At 42.2% G+C, this 20,840-nt stretch overlaps 1 protein-coding gene across 1 annotated transcript in view; it reads right to left on the bottom strand.

Moving 5' to 3' along the window:
- NRXN3 (neurexin 3) overlaps positions 1-20,840 on the bottom strand; it is a 1,036,119-nt gene that overhangs the window by 670,954 nt on the left and 344,325 nt on the right. The window contains exon 10 of the mRNA XM_074868521.1: positions 3,719-3,922. Within this exon, the coding sequence (XP_074724622.1) occupies positions 3,719-3,922 (204 nt within the window). The remainder of the gene's footprint in view (positions 1-3,718; positions 3,923-20,840) is intronic.

Here is a 20,840-nt window from a genome sequence, read left to right as displayed (position 1 = left end):
CATCACATCCTCAACAGAAGCATGCCACTGACAGTCTTCCAGTGATTCCAGTTTATTCTCTGAGAAGAAAATGGCTAGCAATAAATGCCAAGAAAGGAAACAGTGGGAGGAAAAAAATCCCATTTTGTCAGATTATTAGCACCAACTGTATTAGATCAGAAGAAAATTAAGACACACATATATAAGTATACATGCACTGGAGTTTTGTGTAAGATTCTCCTTGAACATGTAAGAACACTCAACAGCAACTCTCTTGAGTTGTTCTCCACAGAAACCCTGGAAATCTATGAAATTTTCCTTCACTTAAAGTTAATATAGGCAGAGATGGCTATCATCAGACTGCTGCACAGAGTGGAGTCTGTGAAATGGTTTTACAGGAGTGTTGCTACACAGCTGCTCTGTTTGACTCACCTGGGTATTTGATGAGGTGGTTTTCAGATATAGGCCTTTGACACAGTCCCTCACAACATCCTTCTCTCTAAATCAGAGAGATACAGATTTGATGGCTGGACTGTTCAGTGGATGAGGAATTGGCTGGATGATCACATCCAGAGGGTAGTGGTCAACAGTTCAATGTCCAGATGGATACCGGTGACAAGTGCTGTCCCTCAGGAGTCTGTACCGGGACCAGTACTGTAATATCTTCATCAATGACATAGGGGGATCAAGTGCACCCTTAGAAAATTTGCAGACAACGCTAAGATGAGTGGTGAGGTTGACACACCTGAGGGACAGGATGCCATTCAGAGGGACCTGGACAAGCTCAAGAACTGGGCCCATGTGAACCTCAGTTCAACAAGGGCAAGTGCAAGGTCCTGCACATGGGTCAGGGCAAACCCCGGTATCAATACAGGCTGGGGGATGAAGGGATTGAGAGCAGCCTTGCAGAGAAGGACTTGCAGGTACTGGTGGATGAAAAGCTGGCTGTCAGCCAACAATGTGTGCTTGTAGCCCATAAAGCCAACCATATTCTGAGCTGCATCAAAAGAAGCATGGCCAGCAGATCGAGGGAGCTGATTCTCCCCCTCTACTCCACCCTCATGAGACCCCACCTGGAGTACTGCGTCCAGGTCTGGGGCCCCCAACATAAGAAGGACATGGACCTGCTCAGGCAAGTCCAGTGGAAGGCCATGAAGTTGATCAGGGAGCTGGAGCACCTGCCTTATGAGGACAGGCTGAGAGAGTTGGCGCTGTTCAGACTGGAGAAGAGAAGGCTCCAGGCAGACCTTACAGTGGCATTCCGGTACTTAAAAGGGTCTTATAAGAAAGATGGGGACAAGCTTTTTATCAGGGCCTGTTGCAATAGGACAAGGGGTAATTGTTTTAAACTGAAAGAGGGTAGATTTAGATTAGATGTAAGGAAGACGTTCTTCACTTGAGGGTGGTGAGGCACTGGAACAGGTTGCCCAGAGAAGTTGTGGATGTCCCCTCCCTGGAAGTGTTCAAGGCCAGGTTAGACGGGGCTTTAAGCAACCTGGTCTAGCAGAAGGCGTCCCTGCCCATGGCAGGGAGGTTGGAACTAGATGATCTTTAAGGTCCTTTCCAACCGAAACCATTCTATGATTCTGTGATAAAGCTAGAAATTAGAGGACTAAGAGGTTGTTAATAAGTACCTTACAAGAAATGGGAAGGGAGAAAATGAAGGGATTAATATTTTTTTTTCCTATCTTAAGCAGCCTGCATTAGCCTATTATGGTACTCAGGATGTTGTGTGAACTGGGGAGAAAATTGCTTTTGAATGATACACAGTTTGGAAAAATAGAAAAATTTCAGCGCTTTGTAGGTTTTCTGCGATCAGAAAAGGCTTACAAGACTGTATGATTCCTGTTTGTCTCTGGAGGCTGTAGCATAATGTGAACCCCGACGCTAAGGCTGTAGCATTGCTGTGGCAGTGGATGAGATGGCTATGCTTTAGGCATTTGTAGGCTGGCATAGACACATGCCTATTCTTTTTTCTTTTTTTTTTTTTTTTCTTATTCCTATCTAGGAAGGGAGCAAACTGGAACAACTTCCTCAGGGATGTGGTAGAGAGTTTCAAGATGGATTGGACAGGGTTCTAGATAATCTCATCTAGGTTGCCTTTCCAATGGAAGTTTGGACCAGATCATCTCTCAAGGTTCCCTCCAACCTGGGCTTTTCTGTGATTCTATAATAATAATGCTTTACACTTCTTCAGTCAATCTAAGCAGAGCACATATATATATTCCAAACAGGAACTCTGTAACACTGAATTTTCTAATTTGCACTTATTTTTTTAATAAAAAGCAAGGGTTTCTATAGTCCTTTAGATGGAGACTCTGCGTTTAAGAGACATGAACATGTCCTCCTCACTTTCTTATTCCAAAAGCAGACATTAGGGTCTGACTTGCACTTTCAAAGCCAAAAAGACACTAGAAGCAATTTTAAAATAAAAGATAGTTCTGGGAGACAACTGCTGGACAACATATTGCCCAGGCTAGGACAAGGAACCCTAAAATCACCGCTCAAGCTTACGTCTGGTGCAGCAAGACCTTCACAAACTTACCATATCTAGCTAGAATAGGAGTTAAAAAACAAGAACCATTAATACAGGTATGGGTGTATAATGATTTTTTTGCCCTCTACAAACAAAGCCACTACATGGTTTGCTCCTGATATCACCACAGCAGGGCTTTGAAGATGCTAATACTGTTAGTTCAAAAAATGCAAAAGCTTGTTCCAGTGGAGCTTAGAATTTTGAAAGCTGACAAGTTTTCACAGACCATGCACACATCTTCATATAGAGTACCCTACATATTAAAAGAGGTTTAACATTTTGCACTATCATGATAGTTCTGCCTCTTTGACTCAGAATCTCTTCTTAGTTATATTCCGGGATTCACATGAAGCAATAATTTCCATCACTGAAAAGTGAAAGAAAGCTTCGACTCATGTATTGACATTCTTTAAAAAGGCTATTTGTCATTCAGTACAGTATTTAAAGTCTGGCAAGAAAAGGGATTGAGGTTAATCTAACAGCACATTCACTCTCAATTTTTTTTTCATTGTTGTCACTGTTGGACTTGTTTCTAATTGTCTTTTTATATTATTTTCTGGGAAAGTGTAACTCTAAGGAGACAGAACACAACCCTTTGGGATGGGGGTGGATGCACTTTTACTATTGCTGCCTTCATTTTACTAAAGACACAATCAAAAAACCCTAGGCTTTTTTACTAGATATAAAAAGCCCTAAAGGCTGAAACATAGACCAATTAGAAAATAGAAATAATTAGCAAATTAGTAAAACAGACCAAGTTGTATCAAACACTGCCAAATTCTGTAAAGGGTATGGGATTCACAGGACTTCTGCTTGCCACCATATCCATTTTGCTTCCCTCCCACGTTTGGCTTTGACTGTTTTGAGTGATGCTGGATGAATGAGGGATGTAACTGATCAAAAGATGGACCAAGCAGCATGTCTCACACAGAGCTCACCAGTCCCAGACCAAGAAAGGAAACTTAAAAACTTAAAGACTTAAAAAACAACACTGTCCGTATCGAAGAACTGACAGCAAATCTTCATGCAGCAATGCAGAAGAGAATTCCTCTCCGCAAGAGAATATCATTATGAAGGTCTCAGCAGTTATTTTAGAAATCAATCCAATCAAACCAACAGAAATTAAACAAAATTATTTAAAAAACCACTAATCACAAGCCCAAACTAATAGTGAAGGGGCAGCGGAAGGTTTTTATACGATACCTAAATTGACCATAAGTTTGACACGGCCTCCATCCAGCTCTAGGCGCAGAGTGTCAGCTGAGTCTCGTGAGGTGGTTGCCATCAACAGCCCATAAGCGCGCTGGGACATGAAACGGAAGGACACATCTTCTGCTTCTGTATGCATGACCATTGGCATGATGATCTTCATGTACATGCTGCCATCATAGCTCAAGATAGAGGCCTCTGCAAGGAATCGGCAAACAATTGCAAAAAATTAAAAAAAGTTACACCTCTGTGCTATCTTCACTCCTGGAGAACCCTGACATCTATCATAGCACACTGTGTTTAACAGAAACCATACCACTCACCACAAAGGTATGTAACTGGGGAAAAACACAGCACCTGTTTAACTGCATCCAGCAACTCTATGTAACAAGTATAAGCAGCAAAGGTAAAGATATGGTATTCACCACAAATGGAGGCAGAGGTACCCATGGAGACAAAATCCCCAAGGACAAGTGTGTTAGCACAGGGCCCCTTTGTGATAATGAGCTGGCAAAGCCTCCCTTTTTCACATCTTCCAGAAAATGAAATCTCCTCTATTAGTCCAGCCTTCCCTAGCACTACCTGTAATGACTGCTTTAAACGATGTCTACAACACTTCTACTAGAGCATTTAGTCTTGCCTTTGAAGGCTCAGAGTTCCTATTCCTGGTACTTTTAAGAGCTGTTGCTTATTTTCATTCCATTGCAAGCACTTTAAAGAAAAACAACCATATGAAGCAAGTTTCCTTAACAGGTCTTTTCTACATAATATTTGTGCTGGTTCGTGATTTTATATTTTTCCTCTCCTTACTAACAGCTAATGTGAGTAGACCTCTGCTGACACAACTGATGGCACTGCAAATGAAGAAAGGAATAAACCAAACTCCATTGAAAGTTTAAGTGTCATTCAAACACAGGAAAAGTCAGGAGATGGAGGCACAACAAAAGCCAGGAGGAGGAAAAAGAAAATCAGCGTGGAAAGAAATTATATTTTTCTGTTATTCTGAGGGTGTCAAAGAAAATGGGATGTTCAGCTGAGGAAAGGAGTCATAGTACTTAACATTCTCTATTTGTTCAAGGTCTTGCCTGCAGAAACTGATACTCTCCTCTAAGGGGTAGAATTAAAGTCTTGTGATAGAACTGCAGGAACCACTACAGCAATGGCAATCATTGTTTCAGTCCAGGAATATGCTCCAAAGCATTTTCATCTGCAAAATTTACAAATCTACATAAATATATTAATGTATGCATCAGAGCCTCCCTTCTGCCCACAACCAACCCCCACCAAAGGCAGAGCTGTAGAGGTTGCTCCACGGAGGACTTCTACCACAAAACTACATATAAAAATCCCAGAGGTTAAAAAAAAGACCTGTTCAGCTCCCTAGGCATGTGGATGTATTGCTCCATAAAGCACTCTTACCAGTGCCTCATCCAGTTTAGCTACAGTTTTCTCAAAGGGTTGGGATTCTCACCAGGCACCCTACACACACCCCAGAAAGCTAACACCCCATCTAATTTAATCAACTGCAACAATACGTACTTGGAATCTAGATGTTCTCCTTATGTTTCACCCCTTTGTTCCATATTTCCCAGCCACGCCACTCAAGCTGACAGGAGCAGAACTTCTAGAGGGAAACAGCAAGCTTGGCAGAGCCAATCCTCATGTCCCCTCAATGCCTAAATGTCAGCTGCTAGAGAGGGCAGATGGATAGAAGACTGAGGAACAGCCATATACCCATGCTGGAAATGACCCATGGCTGGCTCCACAATGGCCAGTAACAGAACTGCAGTTATAATAAATTTGCAAATGAAGTGATAAATAAGGATATAAGTATCAAGCTGATAAAGTGACAGAGGAGACATGTATATGGTTACAAAATGTTTGGTGGGGATCACTGTGGTTGTGCTGCTGGTGCAGCGACCCACCACACTAATAGCTCGTATGCAGCACTTCTCTGGTCATGGGACATACAAACCCATTAAGAAGAACACTTTTCTGGGAGCACCATTAAAATAACATGACTGTGAACAGCATCCCTATTCACCAGTTTTCTTAGCTGCGCTCCCCACACACGGTCATGGTCTGTACACACAAAGCTCTCTACACACAACACCCACGCAGCCATACGTACACCTTCTGGGTACCAGCTGTCAGTGCTGCCCTGGGGACTTACAGCTTCACTTGGCCAAGAAACACAGAAGTAAAGAAAGCCTCTTTTTCAAGGTGGGGGAATGGTTTCTTTTCAAATCACAATTCTCTTCCTCCTCACGTCTGCACCTCTCACTTGCCACCCACAGCTGCAAGCTGGAACTAAATGTACTGTATATTATACATACACTCAAAGGCAATGCGTATGTACACACAAACCCTCCTTGCTCTTTCCTCTCTCTCTCTGCAGATTGTATTAGAAAATGCAGTCAAGCATGAAATGGCTCTTTTGACGCCTTCAGCTCAGATGTGCCTTGCATGAAACAGTTGCTTGCCCTAGCGCCTGAATAGCTGCGAGAAGGGGGTTGGAGGATATCAGGACTATGAGTGGGAGTAGCTGACACAAGTGCCCCAGCTCTGCTGTTTCCTTCTCCACAGCACCGTGCGTTAGGTGCTTTGGAAACACTAGTTTTTTCTGCAGACGCTAGAAGACAACAAACTGAAAGTGTGGTAATAATCATAGAATCATAGAATTATTTAGGTTGGAAAAGACCTTTAAGATCATCAAGTCCAACCATAAACCTAACGCTGCCAAGTCCACCACTAATCCGTGTTCCTAAGCACCACATCTACATGTCTTTTAAATACCTCCAGGGATGGTGACTCAACCACTTCCTTGGGTAGCCTGTTCCAATGCTCAACAACCCCTTCAGTGAAGAAATTGTTCCTAATATCCAATCTAAACCTCCCCTGGCACAACTTGAGGCCATTTCCTCTTGTCCTATCACTTGTTACTTGGGAGTCTCTTCCCTTCATGTCCTTCCAATCCCACTGCCAGAAAATTACTGTCCTTAGACAAGAAATCCCAACCATTATTATTATAGTTATGTAAGAAGGACCTGAAGAACACCCAGAATTGCTGAAGATGGCACAAAAGTCTAGACAGTGTTTCAACTGACATCCCACAGTAGCCTAAATCAGGTATTACTGTCCCTTCTCTGGCCAGTCTGCTACAAACAGGGAGCAATGAATCCTTGTAACGATCAAGCAGATAAAATTAAATAGCCTGAAATACTTGAAATAGTGTCCACATAACCATAGGAGATGATGATGTTCTGTTCTTGTGTGTGCCCTATGCTGACCTGAGCCTGGCCCAGCTCAGACTGCCTGTGCACTATTTAAAAATAAAGAGATTTCATTCTCACCTTGCAAGTCTTCACCATCTGGAGAATCTGGGAACTTTTTCAGCACATCTCCTTGCAAGCAGACCATTCCCTCCAGCTATGAAAATACCCCTTCAGAGGAGGGTATTGCCTAGTAGCTGTCATACAAATAAAACCTATCTCCTTGTCCTGACAGTCAGTCCCCAGAACTCGAGGAAGGCATGTTACAGCTGAGCAACACATACAGCAAAACTGCTCAGGGTTGAATGTAATCTGGCAACAACTAGGTGACCTCAGCCTCCTAGGCACCTGTGCTGGCCACTTCTGCTTGAATACAGGCATCCACTCATTTGTCCTTGGCCATCTGCAGCAATGGGTCTGTAATGCTTTTGTTCAGTACCATAAATGCAGCAGCAGTTATCACGTTTAAAATACATGTATATTACTTCCACCCTTCTACTTTTAGGGTAGCTATTATACTTGGATGTCTCACAGAGACTTGCATAGGAGCAGTGGGTGAAACCATGTTTCAGAGACCTACAGATTTGTACAGACAAAAAGATCCAGAGTGGCATTTATTTGTGATCCCAAAGCCAGAAGCTTCATTGCCATTAGCTTGGAGATGGGAAGAGGAAGAAACCAGGTGCTGATTCAAAACCACCCTGACAGAATGCCAGAGATCTGTGAAAATCAATATGTTATTAGGAGCGATTAGCTTCCCAGTCTTGTGCTCTGAGACCCTGCCAGCTTTAATTTTACACTTAGCATCCAAAGGAGCAATTCACTGTTGCTTCCCCACAAGGCTCTGCATAAACCTCCTGGGGAGATGGCAACAGGCACATTCTTAGAATACAGACAGAAAAATATTCAAGACCCCTTCATGCTCCTTCTCCTGCTTTCTAACCCTTCTCTTGCATTAATCTCCATTCTTTGACACTTTCCTTTCTTCTCCCTTTTAGTTTTTCCGTAGTCTCCTCTTCTTCCCTGTGCTCTCTTTGCACTGCCTCCCAGACTACAATATAGCTTTCTTCCTGAAATTTCCAGAAAGATGACAGTGCAAAAAGAAGGAAAAAAATATCCTCCCTTCATGAAAAGTTTAGCTGAAGTCACTGCCGACAGCAAGTCAGGGCACATGATGTACTCCCCCTAGCTACATTTGAAAGAGTCAGCTATGGCCACCCACTCCCACTGTGCAGAAGTTCCAGAGACAAGTATCACCAACTGGAGAGTCATGAGACACTTGGCAAGGAGCAAGTGTGGAAAACAGGTAGGCTTGTCTAAAACTATGAGGAAATACAGAGCAAACATTTCCACCTTCCTGCAAAAATGCAAAACTAGACAAAACTTTCCTGTAGGCATTATAAAGCATATGTCTTTCCTTCTCATATTCACCAGCAGATACACACGGCCACAAATAAAAACAGCCTTGATTTTCTGAAAACCAAAATTACAGGCAAAATTTAAAAAAAAAAAAAAAAAACAAAACACAAAAAACCCCAAAAAACACCACCCCAAAACCCAAAACAACAAACAAACCCAGAACTGAAAAAAGGCCTAAAAAAAGAAAAATAAATCCTCATTCCTGTCCAAGTTGATTCCATATAGATGAGTTTCAACAAAAGAAGTCAGTCAAGTAATTTGGGGAGCCCAAATGTAATCACTCAGACTGAAATCTGACTAGGATCCAGGAGATAATGCTCCTTTTTTGGTGGAAAAAATGTCATGGGAACTTTAAGTGCTCACAAACAGTTACAACCTCGCACACGTCATGTGGCAGGATGGGAGCCAGGAGCTGTGGGGCTCCCAGGGCCGGGCCCTCGCTGCCCAGGGCTGTACCACACACTCAAGGAGGTGAGCACAACAGGCCTGCAGATGGTGGCCAGGCTCAGCCAAGAGCACAGGAAACATCACGGCGATGAGGCAGGTCCGAGGTCAGGCCGGGAAATAAATTCGCAGGTCAGGCTAAGATCAGGTGCTACGATTGCCAGGCAGGGCCACGGTGACAGGGATGGGACATGGGCCCGGCTCAGCAGGACCCATGGCCAGGCAGGCTGTGGGGAGCTGGAGACTGGCCCTGCTGTGGCATCACTGGGGCAGGGGCTGATGGCCCCAGGGGGCTGACACGGGGTTCTGGGCTGTGGGCAGGCCTGTCGGTGCCCTAAGAGCCCTGGCAGCATGGAGCCAGCAGTACCATGGTCTGGCACTGCTCCTTGCTGACCCAGAAGAAAAGTTCATGTTTACTAAATGTGCTATGACAGCTTTTGCAGCAAATTTGATTTTCCCTGGTTTGTCTCCCATCTAGGTGCCACTGGACCTCAGCTTACTTAGCCTGCCAAATAGGAAAGAGCAGCTTGAAGGGATGTAAATGTAATTCACTAGCACAGAGAGGGACAACAACAGAGAACACAAAACCATCATTAAATACCCACCTAATGAGAGCCATTACATTAGAAATAAGAATGGGTTTTATTAGTCTAGCAAAATGCCCTGCAAATAATATCACTAATCAGCCATTGACAGGTTTATTGTGATAGTAAGAACAAAGGTATTCTGCTTTAAAGATTTCAGCCTGACAAGATGTCAGGAGCTTTATCATCAGTTGTTATGCACTTTAACTAGTGTTATGCACTAACAACAGTTAAAATCTTGGCACATACAACCACAGAAATGAAATGTAAAGAACCTGGACTGGTTTTGCTGGTGCTTAGTCTCCCTCACAGACAAAAGTATTTTTGCAACATCAATCCTAATTTTTCTTTGCTTCAGATTAAGCTGATGCCTTCCTTCCCTACTCCCAGTGGGGTATACAGCTGCTTTACAAAAGGAGCTTCGTATCCTGAAGCTCAGCATGCCACTACCCCAGCTCCCTCACTCTGTTCTAGACTAAGTAAACCCCTTTCATTCAACTTCTCCTAGCTTTTATTTTCTAAAATTTGTCTCCTCTGCTTCTCACCTCTGGCTTCTCTCTGATTTGTATACTTTCTTAAATTCAAATGCTCGAATTTGAATAGTGTATGTCAGTTAAGACTAAACAGGCACTAAAAGTAGAATAATTACATAAGACACACTTATCAGCACAATGTGTACAAAACATTTCCAAATGAGCAGCAAACAAGAGAGATAATAGAGATAGCTTCAAGGCATTCACCACATTTTCAGGGATGCAGGAATACTGGTGGAGCAGTAATAATAATTGCCACTTATAAGGCCGCTGCTATAGACAAAAATTGCTAGCAGATGTTTACATAGGCCAGATGACATCCAGATGAATATTTTTCATCAAACACGTTTTTTCAAAACCTTGCAAAATTTATTTCATCATATTATTTAAAACATTTTATTACTTTTAACATGTATTTAAGTCTGAAAATAAACCAGAAGTGTGGGTTGGTTCATATAAAATAAAAAATTCCTGAAGAACACCTGAAATGCAAACCACATCTATTTATTTATCTAGAAAGTCAGAACAGAATAAATACCCTGATTCACCATTTCCCTTTCCATACTGCTGTCTCTTCCTTGTTCTAGTATCTTATATATTTCCTATCCCTTTCCTTTGTGGCTTTTCCCAACACAAGTAGAAACATCAAATTACTGCACAAAAAATTATTGCCTAAGTATCCACAAAATGGAAGACATACAAAAATCTAGGCAAAGAAGGCAAACTGAAGAGCCCCAAGACACACACATGAAAGTGCAGGATTCAGTGCGAGTGCTATAATGTCCTTTCTCAGACAAAAAAAACCCCAAAACAACCTAGCTTGATTCATAAAGTTTAAACATTGAAATTACTTTGGTTATGAAGGGAAGAAGTTCTGAATTTTTTTCAGAACTACACAAATGTTTTTTTCTGAATCCAAAATTAACACTTCACTTTTCTAGTTCAATATTATAAGGAGGTTATGTAATACCAAAACCCTGTAAACTGGTCCTGAGAATTTTCAGTTCCAAGCGGGCTCCAAGGAACTAGTTAAAACTGTGAAGCTTTCACCATTTGTAAGGGAAAATTGCATCAGATTTTTGATGTCTACCACAAAAGCTTCAGTGGAGACCTTCTAAATTTTAAACTGACCAAGAGAAGGCATATTAGGATCCAGGATCCCAAATCTCCCTCCATTAATAAACCTCACAAGTCTTTGCACTCTGAATTCTAGCTTTGTTTAACTTCTGTAATGAACCAACTCCCCAGCTCCTGAGGCTAACCTGCAGCTACCCTATGAAGAAGTATGTACCAGTTTTCATCAGCATCAGACTTGGTATGTGCTTCCCCTCTTCCTATTGTCAACATGCACAAAAGAGGATAAGTTAATTAAGGGGTGTTGTCAGGTGGGGACTTAAAGAAAAAAATCCTTTAATACACAATGAAAGGTAAATATTATCTAATAAACTTTGCATCTCCTTTCTTCAGGCTGTAATCATAAAGAACTTGGCTAGGGAGGAGCTGTAAGAGCACAGAGTAGCACAGTGGAAATATTTGCAGACAGAGGAAACTGTAGCTTGTAAATGTTACTGCTAGCCCTGGGAGGTGACGAGCAAGGCTATATTGCCATACTGAAGCTTGGCAGAGACACAGGGGAGCCAAGAAGGAGCACATGGGCTCTTCAAACTTACTCCAAATGTCACTCTAACATTTACAGAGCTGTGTACAGCTATTTGGGAAGAAATCTCTGGCAAGAAGGCTAAAGGTAGAAGAATTGCTCCTCAAAGCCAAGGAGTGTAATGGGGAAGGCATGGGGAAATCTGCTACTAAAATTATAGTCTGAGAGTTTGCATTACATGGGTGATACAGTTTGAAACATGATGTGTCTTCTGTTTAGTTCAAACATCTTTGAGTCCTCTTCATGGCACTGTCAAACTGCATGAAGCATCTGATCACTGTCTTCTTAAGTAGTGTTCACCAAGAAAGGGGGATTATGGTGAAGATGGAGTTTGGCTCCTCTCAGAGTTATACAGTGAAAAAAAGAGGCAACAGACACAATTTGCAGCAAGGGGAATTCCAGAAAATTAGAAGGGAAAAATTACACGATGAGGGTAGCCACACACTGCAACAGAAAGTCTGTAGAAACTCCCCCCCTGGAAATTTTCAAAACTCAGTTGGATAATGCCTTTAACAACCAATTCTGCTCTTGAAGTTGGTCCCACTTGGAGCAGGCAGTTGGGACAGAGACTTCCAGAGATTCCTTTCCTTTCAACCATGATTATTCTATGAAAAGTATCAGAATGCACTGATTTCACTGGATATTGCACCATTTCATAGACATCACCTTACACCTGCAAGTTGCTATTGATCTGAGATGGGAAAGATTTTGTTTTGTGAGTTATCGCATTAACAGGAATGCGGCTTACAGCATGTTGTCAAGACTGAAGAAATATAACATTCAAAACTTTGCCCTCCTACAGGCACTGTATGTCCTTGGGCAAATTCTTTACTTCTGCTGAATCATCTCAGAACAATTACCATTAGGAACCAAACATATGACTCCACTAAAAACATCCAACTATTGTGCTTTCAGTCCTTTTCTACCACAAGCCAGGATGCTCTCACTGAACTGGTGTGTCACACATTGTCAACATCTCCCAGTGGCTGCTGACTCTCAGGTGAAAACTGAAAGGCTTCTGAGGGTGGCTCTCAGCAGTAAAATTTGCATTACTTCCCCAAATATCCAGGAGATGAGGGCTCTGCTCTAAAATCCACAGATGTGGGAAAGCTACTAAAGAGACAGTTATCACCAGCCTACCATCTTTGAAAAACAATGCTGTAATGTAACTACATTCATAACCTTGTGTAAAGGCACAAGCACGCTTCCCTCAGTTCTGTTTTTTGAATGCTGGAAAGAAAAACGGTAACTCATCTTGCCTCTGGTTGTTGGTTTAAGGAAGGTTCACAGCATGGACCAGACAACCCTCAATTTCCTTTTCTTCCTTTTTCTCATCTGACAGCCCCAAAACCCTGAACTTTGTAAAGTCCTGGAGGAGGTGCTTTAATAGGACAGGGAGCACAGGGAAAACATGGGTCTACAAATAGTAGGGTAAACTTGTCCCACAAAAATCACAGGTACACCATAGTGGTTTTGAGAAAGCAACAATTTTTCAACCTAGGAAATCTCTGATTTAGGAGGGGCCAGAAGTGAGAGACTGCCACGCTGAAAAGGCAGAAGAGCTGAGTAACTATTTATAACTAACATAAGGCAAGCAGCTTCATGGAAATGGGAATATCACAAAACTCACAAAAGCTGGCAAATTGATCATCTTTGGGGGAAGCCTGATACAAAAGAGCAGACAGCAATTAGGAGGGTAGCAACAGCATACATGCTGTGGAAAAATACAGGATAACATGTAATTTGGGGTTTCAAACTGCAACTTCCAAACTTAAAATATAAGATAAACTAAGCTGAGTTTTTAATACTAGGACCTGGGGGAAGGTCCTTTCAGAGCCTCTTCTCCTATCGCAGAGCTGCTGCTTTCCCTAAAAACATTTGCAAAAAACATTCATCCCAGGGTGGTGCCTGCATGAGAGCAATGCTCAGTCAGTGAAGTACAGACAGTGCAGATATGGTAACACTGATTTCCAGGCATCCCACAGGTTCTGTCCACTCCTAATGAAGTCATCAGCAGAGATGCAACAGCCAGGGCTGATCACCCAGCTAATTGCAACCACTGTCCAATTATTGCAACCATGATAAAGAGGTAAAGAGAAGCAGAAACTAGAGCTGGCATGGGATGACAGTTGATATTGCCAAGATCATGAAGGCTGAAGCAAGAGATACATGTTCAAGCCTGTAAATTTCACTAGCAGATAAAAAAGAATTAAGGCCTACTTTCAAGTAATAGGCACTGCCTTTTGAAAACATGATGGTCCTGCAGACCAAATTCCACTGTATGACTCTGGTACCTGTAAAGAAATGTGTTTATAAAAAAAAGAAACTCAGATTAAAAACGAAGAAAAAAAGAATTGACATAGGCATGTATGCTGCTTTGGTACTAATGATGACTCAGAATTTCCTTGTTTAGACAATTAAAGGAATGTCCATGACCTGTCCCTCTCTGACTCCAAACATGATCAAAGTGCAGTTTCTCTCTTACAAAATCAGTATCTCTTGCTAAGGACAGAGTTAACAATTCATAGTCCAAAACACTGGTTATAATTATGCAAAATCATACCATTATTAAACTCCTACAAGCCTATTTTGAATGCTTAAGGCTGTGGTGCAGGATCTTCTAAGTGCATAGACTAGCAGTCAATGGATGGGTTTACATACAACAGCAGCCAGCCCAAACCCTCCACCCAAAACTTTTGTATTCATGGAGAAAAGAGTTTCATTAATCTTTTTGTTCTTCTCTGAGCTCCAAGAGCCTCCAATGATCTTGATGGGAATTGTAAAAGATAATAAATCCCACTTCTTGTGAAAGCTGTGAAGGTTTAGTCAGTGTTGGCAAATTCTTTGAGATCCTTTGGTCAAAAGGCCTGTAGATGTATAAATTATGACAGCTGTTGTGACCCTAAAACTTTCACATTCACCACTGTGCTGCTCATTTTATTCACTTTGAAGTTCAGGGCAGCAGTCAGAATACAATGAAGAGTGTCATTACTCCAAAAGCACCAGCCTGATGCCACAGTTAAGTAAGGCTGAATCTTCTTCAGCTGCTTCTGTCCATTGACTTACTGAGATAGTTCCTGAGGCCTGATTCAAAACAAGACCAAATACTGAAATCACCAGGTATATTCAACTGAAAATGTTGGTTTTGTGCAGATTTTCAAATCTCCTTCTACAGTATCTATGACTTTTGCTGAAATGCTTGGATCTCTCCTGCTCCTAACTGAAATTGGAAAGCAGTCACATTGTCACCCATATCAAGACATTTACATCCACTTATAGATAAGATGTGAGAATGTACCCATGTCCTGTATTGTTCTCTTTATACTAGACATAACGGAAAACTCCGAGTTAAGAGAGTTTTGATCATGAATAACCTGCTATTTATCCTGTCTAAAACACTTCTGTCCACTGTCATAAAGTCCAGAGGGACATTTGTTCTCCAGATTTCTAGCAGCAAACCAGATGTGATGTATTTTGTTACAACATTTCTGATCCATTACATCAAATTATGTCAGATTAAATGCAGCCCATCAGGGAAAAGGGGTTCTTCAGGCCTGTAAATTGACTCAAACATAAAATTCAGTGTCTGCTTATCAGTGACTGCATTTCCTGCATGACATCACTTTCCATACAACTCCTTCACTCGATGCTAGGCAGCCTACCTGCAGAATTAACTGCCTGGGAAGGAACTTTGCAATGAGTAGGCAGGTAATAAAAAGCTTCATTTCACCGTGGTGTTCTCTAGGTTCCTGAACAACCTCTTTACATGCTAAACCTGAAAGTCATGCAGACTAATAGCAAGAAAGAATTGATTCCCCCACCACATCAGTGTTAGCCCTTGTACTGTTCAGAACAGCAGTAAGGACGATACAGTTGATATCCCTGTCCCAGGGGTGGGGTGAGGAATTCAAACATCAGCCACTCATTCCTAAAGACCAGAGTTCAGAAATACCTTAGACAGAGAAAAACAGGAGTTCTGTAGTCTCAACCTAAAGATAGGTTTTCCACACCCTAAAATCACTATTTGGAATGACCTGCAGGGCTGCCTCTGCTCTGAGGAAATCTGGGACAGGGGGAGGAATAAAGCTACCTGTCACAAGTACAACATATTTGCTAACCTGGGTGGCAGACAGGAAGTTCAATCTCTATGAATAGATTCTGAATTCTAATAAAAATATAGGTGTTTTATAAAAAAGTCAACAGCCACAGCCTTAATGCTCTGTACAGTGGAAAGAATGGTTTGCTTTCACCTAAAATGTCTCCCAGACACTGAAGTGGGGGAGAGATGGAACTAGGAGAGTAAATTGAAAAAGCCATCCCATTTAGCTGAGTGGGATCACAGGTAAGGTCAGGACAGTTAATCACTACCTATTTGCTGAAAATTACCCATAAAGGTAATTAGATGCACAATTCTCTTACAGCAATTAGCTCTCATTGATATGAATATGAAATAGATTCCTAGTAAGAGTTAACTCTGTAAGGAAAGGAATGAATCAGAACAAAGAGAACAACAAAGAGAACATTCAAAGATGGAAGCCAAGATAAGTTTGGGGGATGGCCAGACATTCGAATGTATGCTTGGAGGACTGGAGAAGGCTTTCACATGTATTATTTGGCCAAACCTCTAAAGTGTATCACAGAAAGTGAGATTATTAGAATGGAGCCCAACACAATTTAACAAAGCATGGTAAAAGCAGATGGGAGCGTGGCTATCAGATTAACTTTGTATAAAGGCTGTGGCAAATCCATCATGAAGTTTTCCAGGCTCTGAGACAGCCTGACTACAACTGGCCCTACCAGCAAATTGTGTTTACTTCAGAAATGAAAATATTTCTCTTCCCTCATTATACAAGACTGAATAAAGGGGCGGGGGGAGGGGGGGGAGTCTGACATTTTTTACTGTTTCAAACAGTATTTCTCTGTAGTGATAAAAGCCATTAATCATTACCAATGAAAACTGGGGGGAAAAATAGTAATTACAACATCTGAAGGCATTCTTTCAGTTTTTCAACAGCTTGTTGTTCCCGTGATATCTAACCCCTGCTCTCGGGCTTTCTGCAGTCTACAGCCCTACTGTTTCTGTCCATAGGAAAGGGATGAGAAAGCTGGGCTGCAACTCTGAAAAGGCAGCCTTCAGCTGCAGGGAGCAGGGTTCAGGTGTTGCTCAGGCAAGCAGGGGCAAATAGGAGCAGCCCCACTTACGTGCCTCTTACATCTGCCCACATTTCAAAGGAGTCACACAACCAAGCACAAGAGGTAACAAGCAGTGAAAGCTCTGCAGTAAGGACAGTGTGGTGGGGGAAGCCCACAGCTCTTATTTGGGGATGAAGCATGCTAGTGGAACTGCATATGAAACTGGTATCAAGCCTTCGTGTCCCAGATGGCCTCAGATGGCCCCTAATTTGGAAAATATTCATGACCCCATCTAGAAGCCCTCCCAGAGAGATGCAAAGCTGAATCAAAGCCAATGTAAGGAAACCGAAGAACTTATAGTCTGGAGGTTTCTACATTCTAGAGGATCCTGTACCATTTCAGAAATTATTTAGACAAAAATTATTGCATAATGACAGGAACTGTTTGAACCTGAATGTAACAGCTGCCTACTGGGAATCCTTCAGTTTGAAATTAAGTACATTGCAAAAAAGAATCTAAAACCAGCTAGCTGTATGTATTTCACCTGTCAGATTTCCCCCTCCTACTGTTTATGGCATCAGAGTATGGCATTTCTTTTTCCCCACCTTTCATATTTTTCTTTCTCCTGTTACTGTGCAAAAGGCCTGTACAAAGAACAGCAAAACTGGCTACCTACTTTCACAACGTAATAAACAGAGTACATCACATAATTCCTACCTCTAAAACAGAAATAAAATTTCATTACATGTTTCAAACCTGTTCTCCTTCCGATTTCCAACCGACTTTGGAAAATAATGGAACTGAATATACATAGTGCTGCCAAAAACACAATATCATTATCTTCAATGGGAGTTAAGGGGCTGACTTTGCCTTCATGTCAGAACAACATTGTGTATGATATTAAAGCAATAAGGGTTGTATCTAGTCACATTGCACCCTTTCTCCTGGGAGACACACGGTTACACCTGCAGCCACCTGGTCTTCCAGAGCATATCACTGCTTCTTTACACTGCATAAATGTTCCTCCTGTGTCAGCTAAACTGAATACCACCTCCACAAAGGGAAGAACACATCAGAAAAACATAACCAAAGGAAGACAGGCAAAGCACTCTTTCCCAGACAGAAAGCCAGGCTTTGAGCAACTGAGAATATGACAGCTATGGAGTTTGGTCAACTGTACCAGTGACCAGGCAAAGTGAAATCTGTGTGCTGTGCACCAGGCAGATGCCATTTTACTATAAAAATCCTACAAAATGCAAACCTTTTCCATAATGTCTCAGTCATTGTGGCTCAGCTTTGGCGTGGAGGTCCTGTACTTTGAGAGGAAGAACAGCCTTTGAAGCTTGTTCAGTCCTTAGCTTCTCAGATGCAGTGGGAGTACTGATGCTGAGCAAAAACCAATCTCTCACTTCTAAACCCTGAACTCACAAAAATATCAGGATGTAATGTTCATTGAGAGTTTCATGAGATAAAGTTTAAAGGATCAATCTAAACATACCCGGGATGCAGTTACATTTTTTCATTTTGAAGCCTGGGATTGCAAGCCATTGCTTTTAGCCTCTCTTCGCCTTTTTTTTTTAAATCAAGGTCTTTATCATGTGATATTTGAAATACAGCAGGGCTGTATTTTTTTCAAAGTCTAACTTCCCTCGGTGTTAACAGAACACTTCAGAACTAAATTTGTTTGTAGATTCTAGTTCCAGCTCTCCAGGAAACTCAGTCATTTAATAAGGTTGCAACAAAAACAGGGACTTTGTGGCTGGAGAACATACTTAAAGTAAGAAAGAACTACTAACTGATTTCCCTCAGTCTGGAACATGGGAGTGTGCATTTTCTCTGAAAAAAACAAAGTTATAAAATGGCAAAGGTAAGTATTCAAATATTGAAGACAGTTCCCAGTAAATTATGAAACTGACAGATTCACACAGTTCTAACCTTCCACAGCATCACAGTTCATTTCTTTAATTACTAGATTACATTATTTATTTAAGAAGTATTGATTTCTTGGGTCCTGAAAAAGCAAAATGCTTGATCTTACCTATAAAGTATAACTCTGCTGTGATACTGAATTTCACAGAGGTGCCTGTGGTGTGGAAAGCAGTGTTAAGATTTCCTCAGTTTGGAAGAAGAGGCAACCTCTCAGACTTAAAACATACCTTAAGAAAATATAAGAGTAAATGAAACTGCCACCTAATGGTGAAGCTGTAACTTTGAAGCAGGCTTAGCAGCCAGCACACAAGGACACAAATGCTGCTTTGACCTGCATGTCTTGAATTCGGATTGACAATCACCTTCTTCAGCAACATTTAATTATATGCTGCTTCCTACAGCACTGGACGCTGGTGAAGCAAAAGTATGTGTTTTAAGTGACAAAATATATCTTCATCAGGGATGTGATTACTTTCTCAAACTGCCAGATTTGATTCCCAGTTTTATGCCACACATAAGACACTGCACACAAGTTCAAACCACGACAACAAAGAACATAAGTAAGTCAAAGTTCAGTCTTGGATTTTCTGAGGACTGATTATGTCATCTTAACTTCTGACAAAAACTACCAGCATTGGAGAAGTGTAGAAATGCTACCAAGTTAAACCAGCTAAATTACTCCATTGATACTGATCTACTGGACATTTTAGCCATTCCAGAACCAAAGCACTTCCCTTTCAGTCACCTATAATTTGCCTCATGATCTCGTGGTAAAGCTCCCAAATCACTTTCCTTGGTGACTCAAGTATGGGCAGAATTTGTGGCCTTGCTATGGACTAAAACAAGGGGAATCCAGTCCAAATAGGTCAGTATTTCCTTCTCCAGTTTGCTGAAACAATGTTTAATAGGACCTCTTTATTATGTTGGTCTATTATCTAAAGCAGAAGGACACAAATTAGGACTCTTGAGATCTATTCAACAAGTCACAGAATCACAGAATCTCTAGGTTGGAAAAGACCTTGAAGATCATCCAGTCCAACCATTAATCTAACATTGACACTTCCCAACTACACCATATCCCTCAGCGCTATGTCGACTCTACTCTTAAACACCTCCAGGGATGGGGACTCCACCAACTCCCTGGGAAGCCCATTCCAACGCCTAACAACCCCTTCTGTAAAGAAATGCTTCCTAATATCCAGTCTAAACCTTCCCTGGCACAACTTGAGGCCATTACCTCTTGCCCTATCACTTATTACTTGGTTAAAGAGACTCATCCCCAGCTCTCTGCAACCTCCCTTCAGGCAGCTGTAGAGGGCAATGAGGTCTCCCCTCAGCCTCCTCTTCTCCACACTAAACAACCCCCGTTCCCTCAGCCACTCCTCGTACGACATGTGCTCCAGACCCTTCACCAGCTTCGTTGCCCTTCTTTGAACACGCTCAAGTAATTCAATGTCCTTTTTGTAGTGAGGGGCCCAAAACAGTAACAGGTGCGGCCTCACCAGTGCCGAGTACAGGGGTAAGATCACTTCCCTGTCCCTGCTGGCCACACTATTTCTGATATAAGCCAGGATGCCATTGGCCTTCTTGGCCACCTGGGCACACTGCTGGCTCATGTTCAGCTGGCTGTCAATCAACACCCCCAGGTCCCTCTCTGACTGGCAGCTCTCCAGCCACTCCTCCCCAAGCCTGTAGCGCTGCTGGGGGTTGTTGTGGCCAAAGTGCAGCACCAGGCATTTGGCCTTATTGAACCTCATACAGTTGGCCTTGGCCCATCGCTCCAGCCTGTCCAGGTCTCTCTGCAGAGCCTCCCTACTCTCGAGCAGATCAACACTCCCACCCAACTTGGTGTCATCTGCAAATTTACTGAAGGTGCACTCGATCCCCTCATCTAGATCATCAATAAAGATGTTAAACAGGAGTGGCCCCAAAACCGAGCCTTGGGGGACACCACTCGTGACTGGCCACCAACTAGATTTAACTCCGTTCACCACAACTCTCTGGGCCCGGCCATCCAGCCAGTTTTTTACCCAGCAAAGCGTGTGCCCATCCAAGCCACGAGCAGCCAGTTTCACCAGGGGAATGCTGTGGGAAACGGTGTCAAAGGCCTTACTGAAATCAAGGTAAACAACATCCACAGCCTTT

The sequence above is a fragment of the Strix uralensis genome, chromosome 4 (genome assembly GCF_047716275.1).
Source record: "Strix uralensis isolate ZFMK-TIS-50842 chromosome 4, bStrUra1, whole genome shotgun sequence".
Classification (NCBI taxonomy): domain Eukaryota; kingdom Metazoa; phylum Chordata; class Aves; order Strigiformes; family Strigidae; genus Strix; species Strix uralensis.
The sequence above is the reverse complement of the archived record's forward strand: the minus strand, read 5'-3'. Positions and strand labels throughout refer to the sequence as shown.